The sequence below is a fragment of the Nerophis ophidion genome, linkage group LG25, assembly GCF_033978795.1.
Source record: "Nerophis ophidion isolate RoL-2023_Sa linkage group LG25, RoL_Noph_v1.0, whole genome shotgun sequence".
Taxonomy (NCBI): domain Eukaryota; kingdom Metazoa; phylum Chordata; class Actinopteri; order Syngnathiformes; family Syngnathidae; genus Nerophis; species Nerophis ophidion.
In genome coordinates this window covers 2163315-2178156 of record NC_084635.1, presented here as the reverse complement: position 1 = coordinate 2178156, position 14842 = coordinate 2163315, and the positions used below count along the sequence as shown (strand labels likewise).

The 14842-nt window shown below is 39.8% G+C and overlaps 1 protein-coding gene across 4 annotated transcripts in view; it reads left to right on the top strand.

Annotated features, from left to right (window-relative positions):
* Positions 1-14842, top strand: part of dhodh (dihydroorotate dehydrogenase) — a 69413-nt gene that overhangs the window by 38600 nt on the left and 15971 nt on the right. The window contains exons 1-3 of one of the 4 annotated variants that reach the window (XM_061887721.1): positions 2434-2846; positions 8689-8898; positions 8963-9162. In XM_061887721.1, coding sequence (XP_061743705.1) covers positions 2727-2846; positions 8689-8898; positions 8963-9162 — 530 coding nt within the window. In that variant the 5' untranslated portion in view covers positions 2434-2726. Of the gene's footprint in view, positions 1-2433; positions 2847-8685; positions 8899-8962; positions 9163-14842 lie in introns of those variants that run through there. The other 3 variants (XM_061887720.1, XM_061887723.1, XM_061887722.1) reach the window with 3 other exon arrangements.

Genomic DNA, 14842 nt, shown 5'->3' with positions numbered 1-14842 from the left:
CGGTCCTTCGGCGGAGTGCTTCGGAAGCTACCGAACCGAATCGTCGGGCGTCAATGTTCAGCCCTCGAGAGCCACATACCGCACCATGATTGCTAGATTCCTTCAGCTCCGCACACAACAGTGTCAAGCGCCATCCATATAAAATTTCAATCAATCAATCCACTTTATTTATATAGCACATTTAAACAACAACATTTTTCCAAAGTGCTGCACAACAATATTAAAAACAACATTTAAATACTATCCTGAGCTCCACCAATGACTGAATAAAAACAAAAAATAAATAATAATAAATAAAACCAATAGAAAAACAATATAAAATAAATATGATTAAAAACGATTTTAAAGGTGAAACCAATTAAAACAGTAAATAGAAATCTAAATTTTAAAACACAAAGGGCAACAGAGGACCATACAATTCACGTAGTGTTAAAAGCCAGAGAATAAAAATGGGTCTTAAGACGAGACTTAAAACACTTCACTGTGGGAGTAGTTTGAACATGGAGGGGCAGAGTGTTCCAGAACTTAGGGCCGACCACAGAAAAGGCTCTCTCTTCCCTAGTTTTAAGTCTGGTCTTGGACACCACGAGCTGGAGCTGGCTCTCGGACCTCAGAGCGCGCGCAGGATTGTAAGTCTGGATGAGGTCCGAGATAAAATGAGGTGCCAGTCCATGGTCAGTTTTAAAAACAAAGAGCAAGCAATTTGCGGGCTGCACTAATATTAAACCTTCATATTAAGGTGGGGTCCGCAAAATAACGTCTCACAGGCCGCAATTGGCCCGCGGGTTCGCGTGTCTGAGACCCCTTGACCCATATTATGATTTTACTATGAAATGAATACATAAATATTATTTTAAAAATAATAATACAACTTTTATCGATTAAGATCCTAAAATACTGCGCTTCGCCCTTTTTTAAGGCCTACTGAAAGCCACTACTAGCGACCACACAGTCTGATAGTTTATATATCAATGATGAAATATTAACATTGCAACACATGCCAATACGGCCGCTTTAGTTTAATAAATAGCAATTTTAAATTTTCCACGAAGTGTCCTGTTGAAAACGTCGCGGAATGATGACGCGAATGTTGACGCGTGCTTGTGACGTTATTGGTTGGAGCGGACATTTTATCCCAGCACCACTCACGGCTAAAAGTCGTCTGCTTTAATCGCATAATTACACAGTATTTTGGACATCTGTGTTGCTGAATCTTTTGCAATGTGTTCAATTAATGATGAAGACTGTAACGAATAATGCTGTTGGTGGAAAGTGGTGGATTGCAGCTGCCTTTAGCAACCAAAACACAGCCGGTGTTTCTTTGTTTGTTGTGAAGCTTTAATATGGAACAGAGCGGTCAAGCGAACATGTTTCTCTACCACATGTCAAACGGCACGTTTCGGTGAGAAAAGTGTGGTAGTAAGTCGGCTCTTACCGGAGACATGAGCGGAGCTTGCGTCCTCCTGCGGCTGTCAAAGAGGCAGCTGCGACTTTCTTGGCTCCTCCATGGCTTCCATCAGAGACACTGGCGGTCACCACACCCCTCCAACTTTCAGGTATGACTTTATAATCTCACTAAAACACTAGTAACACAATAATCAGATAAGGGATTTTCCAGAATTATCCTAGTAAATGTGTCTAATAACATCTGAATCGCTCCCACTGCCGTCGCCTTTTATTTATTTATTTTTTATTTTATTTTTTTCTAGTGCTTCACTCTAACTTTTCTCATCCACAAATCTTTCATCCTCGCTCAAATTAATGGGGAAATCGTCGGCTTCTCTGTTCGAATGGCTCTTGTTGCTAGTGGCCATGATTATAAACAATGTGAGGAGCCCTACAACCCGTGACCTCACGCGCACATCATCTGCTACTTCCGGTACAGGCAAGGCTTTTTTATTAGCGACCAAAAGTTGGGAACTTTATTGTCAATGTTCTCTACTAAATCCTTTCAGCAAAAATATGGCAATATCTCGAAATTGATTGATTGATTGATTGATACTTTTATTAGTAGATTGCACAGTTCAGTACATATTCCGTACAATTGACCACTAAATGGTAACACCGAAATAAGTTTTTCAACTTGTTTAAGTCGGGCTCCATGTTAATCAAGTCTTGGTAATGAATGGTAAATGATCAAGTATGTCACAAAGAATGGACCTGCTATCCCTGTTTAAATAAGAACATCTCATTCCAGTAGACCCTTAATGTTGTCTGTCTATCCGTGTTGGCTCTGCGATTTAAAAAAAAAAAATACAATTGGGGTCTCTGCTGACATCTAGAGGCATGTTGCTGAATCACAGTAGTCTTGACCACAGTTTCATAAACGTCCTGTTTTGAGTGTGATCTAGCGGCCTCTAGTGGTTAGAGCACGTAAACGCGACTCGTGCGTGTTTAAATGTCGTCGCCCAGGCGGAAGTGCTCGGAGTCGGAAGAACAAGCGGGGCACAACAGCATGAGGCATGGGTCGAAGTCTTGTTTAAGCAAGAGTGCGTTAGACACCTTGTCCCGGATTTAATTTAAATATTTTCGCCATTCAACAACAGTGAATGTTTGTCACGTAAGACGTCGTGACATCCGGGTCTTGGCCCGAAATGTGACGTCAGTGATATGGGAACCGGTTTGTGGTGTTTGAAAAAGGCACAAATAATTTATTTTTAATTGTAGTCCCGTGGATATACCTTTTTTATACATACTGATTGAGTTGATGACAAATAATAATACCCATGCCGTATAATTTACAATATTATTCATGCTGTTTGAAACTATTGTGCGACGGTAACGCGCATGCTCAGACCGCGTTAGGAAACAACAGTGGCGGCAAAGTCATGGCGGCACATCTGAAGGTAAACTACACTGACTTTATTCTGTCCTTTCACGGAAAGATGACTCGTGATACGGACGTTTTTTGTGAACGTGCGTTATTTAGTCAGCTAACCAAACGTTACTAGAGCTACAGCTTCACTACCACAGCAACGCTTGGCCATACTTGCCCACCTTGAGACCTCCGATTTCGGGGGTTGGGGGCGTGGTTAAGAGGGGAGGAGTATATTTACAGCTACAATTTACCAACTCCATCCATTTTCTACCGCTTATTCTCTTTGGGGTCGCGGGGAGCGCTGGTGCCTATGTCAGCTACAGTCAGGCAGAAGGCAGGGTACACCCTGGACAAGTCGCCACCTCATCACAGGGCCAACACAGATAGACAGACAACATTCACACACTAGGGACCATTTAGTGTTGCCAATCAACCTATCCCCAGGTGCATCAGGGATGGGAATTTTCCGCGGATCTGCAGAATTCCGCCGATTTTGGCGCTGCCACGGTCATTTCTGTGAATCGTTTAAATCTGGGGAGAAAATTATAGGTACTCGTGGTTTTTGTCTCTGCGTTGACTTAGTTATCAGTACAAGGCAGAGAATTCCAGCGAAAAATATAATGCCAACGTGTGAAGGCACCAGATTGTCTAGCTCTACTATCAGCTGACAACATCAACCAATGACATCGCCCGTTATAGTCGTCTGCACGCGTCGTTTGCCGACAATATCTAGTCCCTGATCCTCAATTAGTGTGACAATTTCTGAACTCATATTCTGTTTATATTGGTTGTGTTTATCGGCGACTAATCTGGAAAGAAAACACAGTAGCTCTCAATTAACACGTTTGTTTATTGACAAAACAGTTTCAGACATGGTTAAACTTATTCAAGATAGGAATGCTTCATTAGCGAAAGATATCGATAAGGGCGTGACAAACAAGTGGAACTGGGCATGGCTCGATATTTCTATCAAACTGAAGGTGAAGATTAACAACAATATGGTAGAAGTAGACGAACTGATCAGCGATTTCATTGCAAAGTGCGATGAACCGGGACGTGCTCAGTGCTTATATTGCAAGGACATTGTGAACTATGGATCTCGGGGAAAGGTGGCACTCTTTGACCACACGAAATCGGCAAGGCATCTAAGTAAAGTGAGTTTACGGAGAAGAATTCTGGTTAATCCATTAGTAGGCCTAACTTTGTCTATAATCCAAAAGTGTGTAAGAATTTGATATATGTGTGTGAACTTGTATACAAAAATTTCATCACATGTTAAATTTTTATGAAAATATTTGCTAATAAATGTGAAATTTTGGTCAGGAGAATATTGTTAGCTTAGGATGCATTTCCTGCTATTTTGAGTCAAAATCTAACATAGATTTCAAAATTTTTCCGGGGGGGCATGCCCCCAGACTCCTTTAGCCGGAGTACCCGGAGGGATCCCACGCATTCACGGGGGGGGGGGCATGCAAACTCCACACAGAAAGATCCGAGCCCGGGATTGAATTCTGACTACTCAGGACCTTCGTATTGTGAGGCAGACGCACCAACCCCTCTTCCACCGTGAAGCCCAGGGCCAAACATTTCATTGCATTATTCGACTCTTACAAACATGTTCTCGTCACAGTTATGGCTGCCCGTACAACACACAAAAGATCATTATATATAGTTTTTACATACTGTATAAAAAAAAGTATATATGCAATCCCTCAGCTCAGTCGCCATAATTTTATTATAAAATGTAAAATGTTTTTTTACAGCATATTATTGTAAAAAGAAAATAATTGTACTAATGTTTTTTTTAGGTGAAATTCTGGTGACGAGCGGCCTTTTTTTTTACTGTAAAATAAATGGTTGTTTTTACGGTGTTATAGAAAAGCGGTACGTTTTTTTTTACAATAAAAATCTGGCGACTGAGCAGCCAGTTTTTAAATTGTAAATTCCATGGCGGTTATTGTTTTTGCAGTGTGTTACTGTTAATGTAAAAATGGTACCATACATTTTTTTTTTACGGTAAAATTCTGGCGACAGAGCAGCTTGTTTTTTGTGTTGTTTTTTTTTAACATAATATCTATTATCATTTTTACTATGTTCAATTTATTGGATAATTGCTTTGAAATCATAAGACAATCAGATATATATTTTTATTTGAACAAAAATATTTATGATAATTTAAGTGCGACATATTCCGGAAAATATGATACTTGCAATATTACTCAGTGGCCTAGTTGTTGAGTGTCCGCCCTGAGATCAGGAGGTTGTGAGTTCAAACCCCACCCGAGTCATACCAAAGACTATAAAAAAAAATGGGAGCCATTGCCTCCCTGGTTGGCACTCAGCATCAAGGGTCGGACTTGGGGGTTAAATCACCATAAATGATTCCTGGGCGCGGCACCTCTGCTGCCCACTGCTCCCCTCACTTCCCAGGGGATGATCAAGGGGATGGGTCAAATGCAGAGGACTACTTTCACCACACTTAGTGTGTGTGTGTGTGTGTGTGTGTGTGTGTGTGTGTGTGTGTGTGTGTGTGTGTGTGTGTGTGTGTGTATGTGTATGTGTGTGTGTGTGTGTGTGTGGGTGTGACAATCATTGGAACTTTAACTTAATGTATTGTCATTACATCAGTGGTTAATTTGGCCTCACAATAATGCTTACAATAATATCATTCATCTGCAATAATTTGTTGGTCAATATAGTCTGGCAAAATGTGTTATCGGCCCTGACCTGTATTAGACCACCTGCAGCATACAACTAGGGCTGCAACTAACGATTAATTTGATAATCGATTAATCTGTCGATTATTACTTCGATTAATAGACGGATAAAAGAGACAAACTACATTTCTATCATTTCCAATACTTCATTTAAAAAACAGCATACGGACACCATGTTCTTTCGACTTGCCAAATAAAACCAGGCAAGTGATACAAAATTTTTATTTTTTTTGTCATGCACAATAGCAATAATTTTGCTTAGGGGAATTTCAAACCTGGCTATTACCTATTCCAACCTTTCTGCAATGTTGGATGCTGAATGTCTTTCCTCTAGTGCAGGGGTCGGGAACCTTTTTGGCTGAGAGAGCCATGAAAACCAAATATTTTAAAATGTATTTTCGTGAGAGCCATATAATGTTTTTAACACTGAATACAACTGTCAGGTTCAAACACTGATGAAATTTATTAAACAGACAAGAAGCAAGGAATTAAACAGAGACTGGATTCTATTTAGCTCAATGAGGAGAAATGCGTAGACCTTTAGCCTTGTGCAGTGTCGTCCCACACTCTGACAAGAGAATTCTACGCCTCCTGTTTTATTTGGACTTTCCCTGAATTCACACAACTAAATGCGTACATCTCTTATTCTTTTTAATAACATTGTTATTGTGAAGGTAACCAATGATAAATAAAATACTTTTGACCATTAATGCGACTTCTTGAACAGGTGCCATAGAAAGGGATGGATGTATTAAAATGCATGAGAATGTTTTATATTTTGAACGTTTATTTTTAACACTGTGATTACCAGCGGAATTATTAATTACTTATCGTGTTAAGCAACGTCAACAAAGATTTATCTGAGAGCCAGATGCAGTCATCAAAAGAGCCACATCTGGCTCGCGAGCCATAGGTTCCCTACCCCTGCTCTAGTGGCATGGTCGTAAGGCAGATTCTTTTCATGTTCCATTCGTCTCCAATGTAGTGGCATGTATTGCCAGGGTAGGCTTTCGTGGCTACACTTGTCCACACATCAGTAGTGAGAGCATTTTTGCTCTGGGTTTATGTCAGTCTACACTGCATGGAATGTCCGCTCTTACTTCCTCTCCATCAGTTTGGGTTGAGGACGTGAATAATTTGTCTAAAACCTTCATCCTCCACCATTGATAGTGGCCTCATGTCAGTTACCAACATATTCAGGATAGCATCAGTCAGTGCAACCGCTTGCTGTGGTGTGCACACTTTCCTTTATACTAGTCGCTAATGCTGCCTTGTTTCTTTCTGAAATGAGAAAAAACATATTATGAACGTACATAGAATCATTTACATGTAACTCAATACATACCCTGTTGATTTAATTAATAATTTCTGACGTAAAAGGCAAATACGCCACCATATTAAAAAAACCGCTTGGAGTTGCAGAATACACCAATAACAACACATAAATGTAACTCATCAGATCAGAACTGCATCAGATAAAGTACACGTTTCTGTTCTGAATAATAAAGGATTCACTTTAGGCTGTCTGTGAATAATAGCATGAAATATTCCAGCACCTTCATAATGTTTAGTTATATTAAAACGTCACTCAAGTCTAAATAGATTTATATAGCTTTATTGATCCATTATGAAACCAACCTGAGATATTTCTGTCCGTTACGTTTATACGTGCTTTTTCTCTCTCAAAACGGAGTCAAATGTGCCGGAGACACATTATCAGTCCCGCGTTGCAACAAAGACATAACGTTAACGTTACTCACAAAAAAGCTGAACTTAGGAATGCCTGTTGCGGCTCACAACACAGAAAATGAAGTCACCGCACTATCCCAAAAATTCCTAACACTCTGAAAGTTACTACACAACAGTTGCTGCTGCGCTGCCTTAAAAAAATCTCCTCGTTAACAAAAGATTAAAAACACACAAAGACGGACACAACGGATCAATATACTCGGACTATGGACTTAAAAAAGTTACGTACCGTGAGTTCTTCCCTTCATCCATGGCTCCTCTTCAGGTGCTGCCGAAGCAATGTTGTCCTTCCGTAGGAAATGTCTTCTTTGAAGTCTTTAAAGGAAAGTGTTCCGACACTTTTGACGACTTAGGTCGTACACTTTTCTCCATTGAAGCAATAACCTCGAGATGTTTCTCCGCTGAACTATCCGTACTGTTTCCCTCCGCCATTTTTCGAATGTTTCCAAAGGAGACTGCGTGGTCACGTGAGCTGCACATGACACATCATTGGCTGGCTCACTGCCACCTAATGAGACGTAGCCTCGGCGCCGTTTTGTATTGTTTTTGTACTTATTTTGATTATTGTTTTTCAGCTCTTTGTAAATGTAGCAGTTTATAAATAAAGGTTTAAGGCAGGGGTGTCAAACTCAAATACAGAGTGGGCCAAAATTTTAAACTGAACAAAGCCGCGGGCCAAGGTTGAACAAATGAACCTTTTAATAGGGGTCCAAAGAAGTTTTGCATTGAATATTGAACAAGCGAGACTTATATAACTTTATAGTGACATGCAAAATCCAGTTTCAAATAATACTAATAATTAAGAAATAGCATTGGCATATCAAATCAAATTTAAATAGAAATTGAATGCCTCTTTTCAATTTGCAGCCTTCTCAGGTAAATATCAGAATAAACTTTTCCCACAGGCTAATAATACATTTTTATATTGTAACATCCAGGAAGAGGTAGTGCTGCAAGGGTTTCTGTGTATTTGTTCTGTTGTGTTTATGTTGTGTTACAGTGCGGATGTTCTCCCGAAATTTGCATGCCATTCTCGTTTAGTGTTGGTTCACAGTGTGGCACATATTTGTAACAGTCAGCAAGTATGATTATTAGCGGTGAATGCGGTATTATACACCGGCGGGCCAGCTATAATGTTAATTTGATATTGCCTCAAGGGCCAAATGAAAATACACAGCGGGCCAAATTTGGTCCGCGGGCCAGAGTTTGACACCCATGATTTAAGGGGGGGGGGGAAGCCTCAGCGCATGCGCATTGCATACATCCAACAAATGGATGACTAAATTAATGGCCAACTATTTTGATAATTGATTTTAATCGATTAGTTGTTGCAGCCCTACATACAACATGCTGAATTACAACCTCTTGCTGTGTGTACATTCACATCTTTCCTCTGGACAGAAGCAGCTTAAAGAGGCGGTGAAGGTCATCGGCTCAGGCTGCCTTCTCTTTGCCTCGTACCTCACGGCGGTGGGAGATGAAGGTTTCTATGCCAACCAGCTGATGCCGCTGCTACAGAGAGCTGTGGGGCCAGAGACCGCCCACGTCTTAGGGGTGAAAATGATCAGCCTGGGTCTGGTGCCTCTCAACCGCTACAAGGACCCAGAGTCTCTCGTAAGTGCATACAACACTTCTAGAGAATACGGCGTCCTCTTTAACCCCGTTCTGGTGTCTATAGGAGGTAAACGTCCTGGGCCTGAAGTTCAAAAACCCCGTTGGCATTGCGGCGGGCTTCGATAAGCATGGCGAGGCCGTGGATGGATTGTACAAGATGGGCTTTGGCTTCGTCGAAGTCGGTACCATCACACCAAAACCACAAGAGGGGAACCCCAAACCGCGCGTGTTTCGACTGGCAGAAGACCAAGCCATCATCAACAGGTAGTCACTTTCCCGTGATGCTATCCGATGGCTGTGACTAGACCAGGGGCCCGCGGAGTCCTTTTTGTTTCCCAAATGTGAAACATATTCATTCTGACATCTTTTAAGCTCACAACAATGAATAGCGTGGTCACGTGGTTAACGAGTTGCCATCGATCAAACGTGATGATCTCCACTACCTTACCTATGGCGGTATGGATCTAAACTTCTCATTTATGTTGCTGCAGTACGCTTAAAATCCCAGCCCCATTTTTACTTTGGCCATTGGAGGTTAAAAGTTTGGGCACCCTGGTCTAGACCAGTGGTACACCACCTCAAAAAAAAAAGTTGCTCTCCGAGTACCACTATAATGACCGACATTTAAATACTGTAGTATGCTTAAGTATTCATTAAAAACAAGGCGTATGTTTTATTAAACAAGAATATTAAGTATTTTTGGCCACTGTAACATTACACACAGTTTAAACAGTAAGACTCTGTTTGAATGTAGGGAAATAAAAACTTAAATAATGAATCAAATCTGTGGCATACCACTAGATAGAGCTAGCAAAGCAGAGTTTAAGAATCACTGGTTTACACCACCCAGTGTTACCCATAGGAATGAATTAAACTTGTGGTGGTCGATTGTCAAAGGGAGAATGGCAATGCATGTGACAGCTTTCCCTAATTTGCATATAGGTTGGGCTATGTATGATGTTATCTCGTGCTGGGAGATAAAACAGTATCAATATATAACACGATAAACGCGTGATCAATATCAATAAAAATGTGTTTGATGAAAAGTTTGTAAATTTTTTATTTCGGAAGTAGCGAAGCAAGGTTGGTTGCATGAACAAAAGCACTCGCTCTCAACAACGCAGGAAGTAATCATTGATCAGTGGTACTGACACACTAACGGCCAATCAGGTAACAGTATAAACTAACACATTAGGTTGCGCCATCTTCTAGGGGACGATGGGGTTCCTGGTTCAATCCCCGGCTTCAGCCATCCTAGTCACGTCCGTTGTGTTCTTGAACAAGATACTTCATCCTTGCTCCTGATGGGTTGTGGTTGAATGGCAGCTCCCGCCGTCAGTGTGGAATTGTGTTTGTGAATGGCTGAATGTGGATTTAGTCTCAAAGCCCTTTTGAGTAAGTACCTTGAAGGTAGAAACGTGCATACAAGTATAACCCATTTATCATTTAATACTAGCTGCGCGCAACCTTTACAGCACTTCTATAAAGTCTTGGCACTAAATTTGCAGAAAATACAGTAGTTCTCAGGTTTATCTGTTTATATGTCTACACTTTGCACTTTTTTGTTACAATTTATTAAGCATTTCTTACATATTCCTTTTTTTCCGCATCTTTATTCGAAGAAGTTATTGTTAAGTGTTCAATGTGATTTTACAGTTTTGTTTACATTGATATTTTTCCATGCTTGTGTTGACATTTCCTTTTATTAGATTTTCTACCTTGATAGCTGAAGGGATAATGATTAGAGGAGAATTACATTTAAAATAAAAATAAAAGTATTTATATAATTTTTCTCCTATTCCTTTTTTTCCGTAGGTCATAAAAATATAAAAATACATAATATCAATGATTATCGATATCGACCGATATAAAACACTTATATTGTGATACATTTTTTGGGATGGCATGGCGTAGTGGTTAGAGCGACCGTGCCAGAAACCTGAGGGTTGCAGGTTCGCTTCCCACCTATTGACATCCAAATATCTGCCGTTGTGTTCTTGGGCAGGACACTTCACCCTTTGCCCCCGGTGCCTCTCACACTGGTGAATGAATGATAGGTGGTGGTCTAAGGGGCCGTAGGTGCAAACTGGCAGCCACGCTTCTGTCAGTCTACCCCAGGGTAGCTGTGGCTACAGATGTAGCTTACCACCACCAGGTGTGAATGAATGATGGGCTCCCACTTCTCTGTGAGTGCTTTGAGTGTCTAGGAATAGAAAAGCGCAATATAAATCTAATCCGTTATTATTATTACAGTTTTCAGCTGTATAGCCCAGGCCTTGTGTAAATACAGTATACAGTGCATCCAGAATTTTTTATTTACAGCCGTTCTTTAATACTTTGTTGATGCACCTTTGACAGCAATTACAACCTCAAGTCTTTCTGAATACGATTCTACAAGCTTGGCACAGCTATCTTTGGGCAGTGTCGCCCATTCGTCTTTGCAGCACCACTCCAACTGTATGGTATAGTGGCCAGACAGAAGCTATTTCTTAGTGAAAAGTTTGCCCAAATGCACCTAAAATACTCTGAGTAGGAGAAACAAAATTCTCCATACTACTCTGACAAAGATTGAACTCTGCGCCGTGAACGCCAGGCGTCACGTTTGGAGGAAACTCGGCCAGTACGATCCCTACACTGATGAATGGTGGTGGCAGCATCATGCTGTGGGGATGTTTTTCAGCGGCGGAAACTGGGAGACTAGTCAGGCTGGAGAGAAAGATGAATGCAGCAATGGTTGTAATTGCTGTCAAAGGTGCATCGGCAAATATTGCGCAAATGCTGTGAATACTTATGTACACGTGATTTGTTTTATTTTTTTTGTCTTTATTAGATTTGCAGACAAAAAATGTGTATTGTCATTATGAGGTATTGTCCGTAGAATACCTCATAACAACAAGTGGAAAAAGTAAAGCGCTCTGAATACTTTGCGGATTCTAACTTGCAAAAAACATTTAAATCCTGACAAAGTACTTACCAATGTTTTAAGTCCTTAAACCACATCATCACAGTATTGTCATTCTTAGAAATCATATCTGACTACAAGGTATGATAACATTTTAAGTTATTTGCCTTAATGCTCTCTGTACTGTTCCCATAATACCACAGCAGCTTTCATGCATGCTAATTGAGCGTTTCCATTTTGCTGGGCTTCTCACGAAAGCCTAACGCCAACAAGTCACATTAGGTTAAATTAGCATTAAAATAAGTGAAACCCACTAAAGATTATAATGTTGTTGTTTTTTTACACAAGGCTCATGGATAATCCCTCCTACTCCAGTCGAGTCTCGGAGCTTTGTTTTGCTTTGATTCGTTACTCAAACAAATGTATTTGCATTTGCATTCAACTGCAAATAAGCTCTCAGCTTTGTGAGTGGATTTGAATATTTTGATTGAAATATTAGTTTATTTTTCTAGCATTCAAACCATTTAATGTGCTTATCCGGTTTAATTTCAATGCACATGGCTGTATATCTTCCACATAATGATAAGGCTAACACGCTTTGCAGGAATATTACAGTGCTGTAAACAGTAGTTCCCAACTTATTTGGCTGGGGGACCCACTGTCATCATTTAATGACAAGCGGCAACCCCAATTGTCGACATTTTCAACTCAAAACTTCTGAAAGCAGTGCAGTTCTGGAAAGTCGGTGGAGTTTGAATTTGAAGCTGCGCAAAATAAAGCAAAGTGCCAGAAAAAAAAACAAGTTCAATGAGCATTTCAGGAGCAATATGTTTTTATCCACAAACTGCAAATTATTTGAACAAAATGTGTCAGTAAAGGTGTTTTACTACATGAAATATCTTAAAGGGGAACATTATCAGCAGACCTAAGTAAGCGTCAATATATACCTTGATGTTGCAGAAAAAAGACCGTCTATTTTTTTAACCGATTTCCGAACTCTAAATGGGTGAATTTTGGCGAATTAAACGCCTTTCTGTTTATCGGTCGTGTAGCGATGACGTCAGAACGTGATGTCGCCGAGGTAACACACCCGCGATTTTCACATCACAAACACCGGGTCTCAGCTCTGTTATTTTCCGTTTTTCCGACTATTTTTTGGAACCTTAGAGACATCATGCCTCGTCGGTGTGTTGTCGGAGGGTGTAACAACACTAACAGCTAATCGATGCTAAAATGCTATGCTAATCGATGCTAACATGCTATTTACGCTAGCTGTATGTACATTTGAAACTAGATACCCACATTTAATGCGAAACAAACACTTACCAATTGACGGATTTAAGTTGCTCCAGTGTCACAAGATGCGAAAGTCCTGATCATTTTACCGGCGATGCTAACGCAGCTATTCGGCCATGCTATGGCTATGAATAGCGTCAATAGCTATTCGCTCAATAGCTTCAGTTTCTTCTTCAATATTTTCATACTCCAACCATCTGTTTCAATACATGCGTAATCTGTTGAATCGCTTAAGTCGCTGAAATCCGAGTCTGAATCCGAGCTAATGTCGCTATATTTTGCTGTGCAATATCATTGTTTGTTTACATTGGCAGCACTGTATGACGTCACAGGGAAATGGCCAGTCGCATCGCAAATAGCGAAATCAAGCACTTTAAAGCTTATTTTAGGGATTTTCCAGGAGATGTAAAATTTTGAAAAAAACTTTGAAAGATAAAACAAGCCACTGGGGACTGTTTTATTGTTTTTAACCCTTTTGAAATTGTGATCATGTTCCCCTTTAAGAGTCGAATAAAAGCAACTGGATGAGATGTGACATCTTAAAAAAAAATCCAAACAAATCCAGTTGAACTCGTAAGTAAAACAATAAGTGCAATCCAAAATATTGAAATATATAAATTACACTTTTCCTCCGACTGCCTGTTGTAATACTGGTATCTTTCTTAGTAACCGCCTTAGGCCGCAGCTTTTTCATCACAAATATCTCAAATGGGAAAATGATGCAAAAGGATGTCAAGTATGCTATTGTATCAGTTCACAAAATCCACCGTTATTAAGGTTTTGTGACCCAATGTTCAGTTTGGGGTAAATTCTTGTTTTTTTAATACCCCAGAAAAAACAAATAGCTTAGTGTTTCTTAACAATAGGGCCCATTGTTGGGCCGTGAGCGCACCTTAGTGGGCCGCTAAATATTGGTACTCCGTTTTCCACCACAATATCAAACAAACAGTCTGAAGTTAAAGTGATAACATTTCTTAAGCACCAAAATTATGACTGCAGTGGCGAAGCTGTATTTTCATTTGTGCTTTAATTTTGTTTAAAGTTTAGTTTAAAAAAGTCCTGAATTTAGTTTATTCATTTTAGCACAACATAATTTTATGTTAATCTATTTTCCGTGCCTTCTTATGCATTCATTTGCTTACAATTTTTTTGTCCAATCAACCTGACCTAAGCTTTAGGTTTATATATGAATTATAATCTTTGTGATTTCCTTGTATTTTCATGTCATTTCACAAAGTCGTAAACGGTAAATAGTACTGTTTGAGCACTATCAACAATACCACGGAATTAATATTGCGCGTGATCATTTTGGTCACAATACCGTGATACGAAATGTTCATACCGTTACATCCCTATTAGTAACACACAGAAAAAACATGATCCGAAAAACATACACAATATATTTAATGCTTAATTAACTTAAATAACAGACTTTGTTGGTCTTCTTTGAAAGCAGGTTTCAAATAGCTCCACAGCGTTGTCGCCACCTACTGTAACACATAAACATGTCTTTCCTTATTAAAGCGCAAGGGTTTTTTTCTAGTGTTTTTTTTTTTGTTGAGCAAAAACAGGTCAGTTATTAGTCATGACCCACCAGTTTGAGAATCAACCACTGCTAGGTTGTTCATGCAAGTCATGTTTTAAGGTCTATGTCATGACTTGCCATGTACTGTACATTAAAAAAAAAAAACAACTTTGTTTTCCGTTGTCTCGAAACCATTTAGCTACATAATTATTATTGTATGG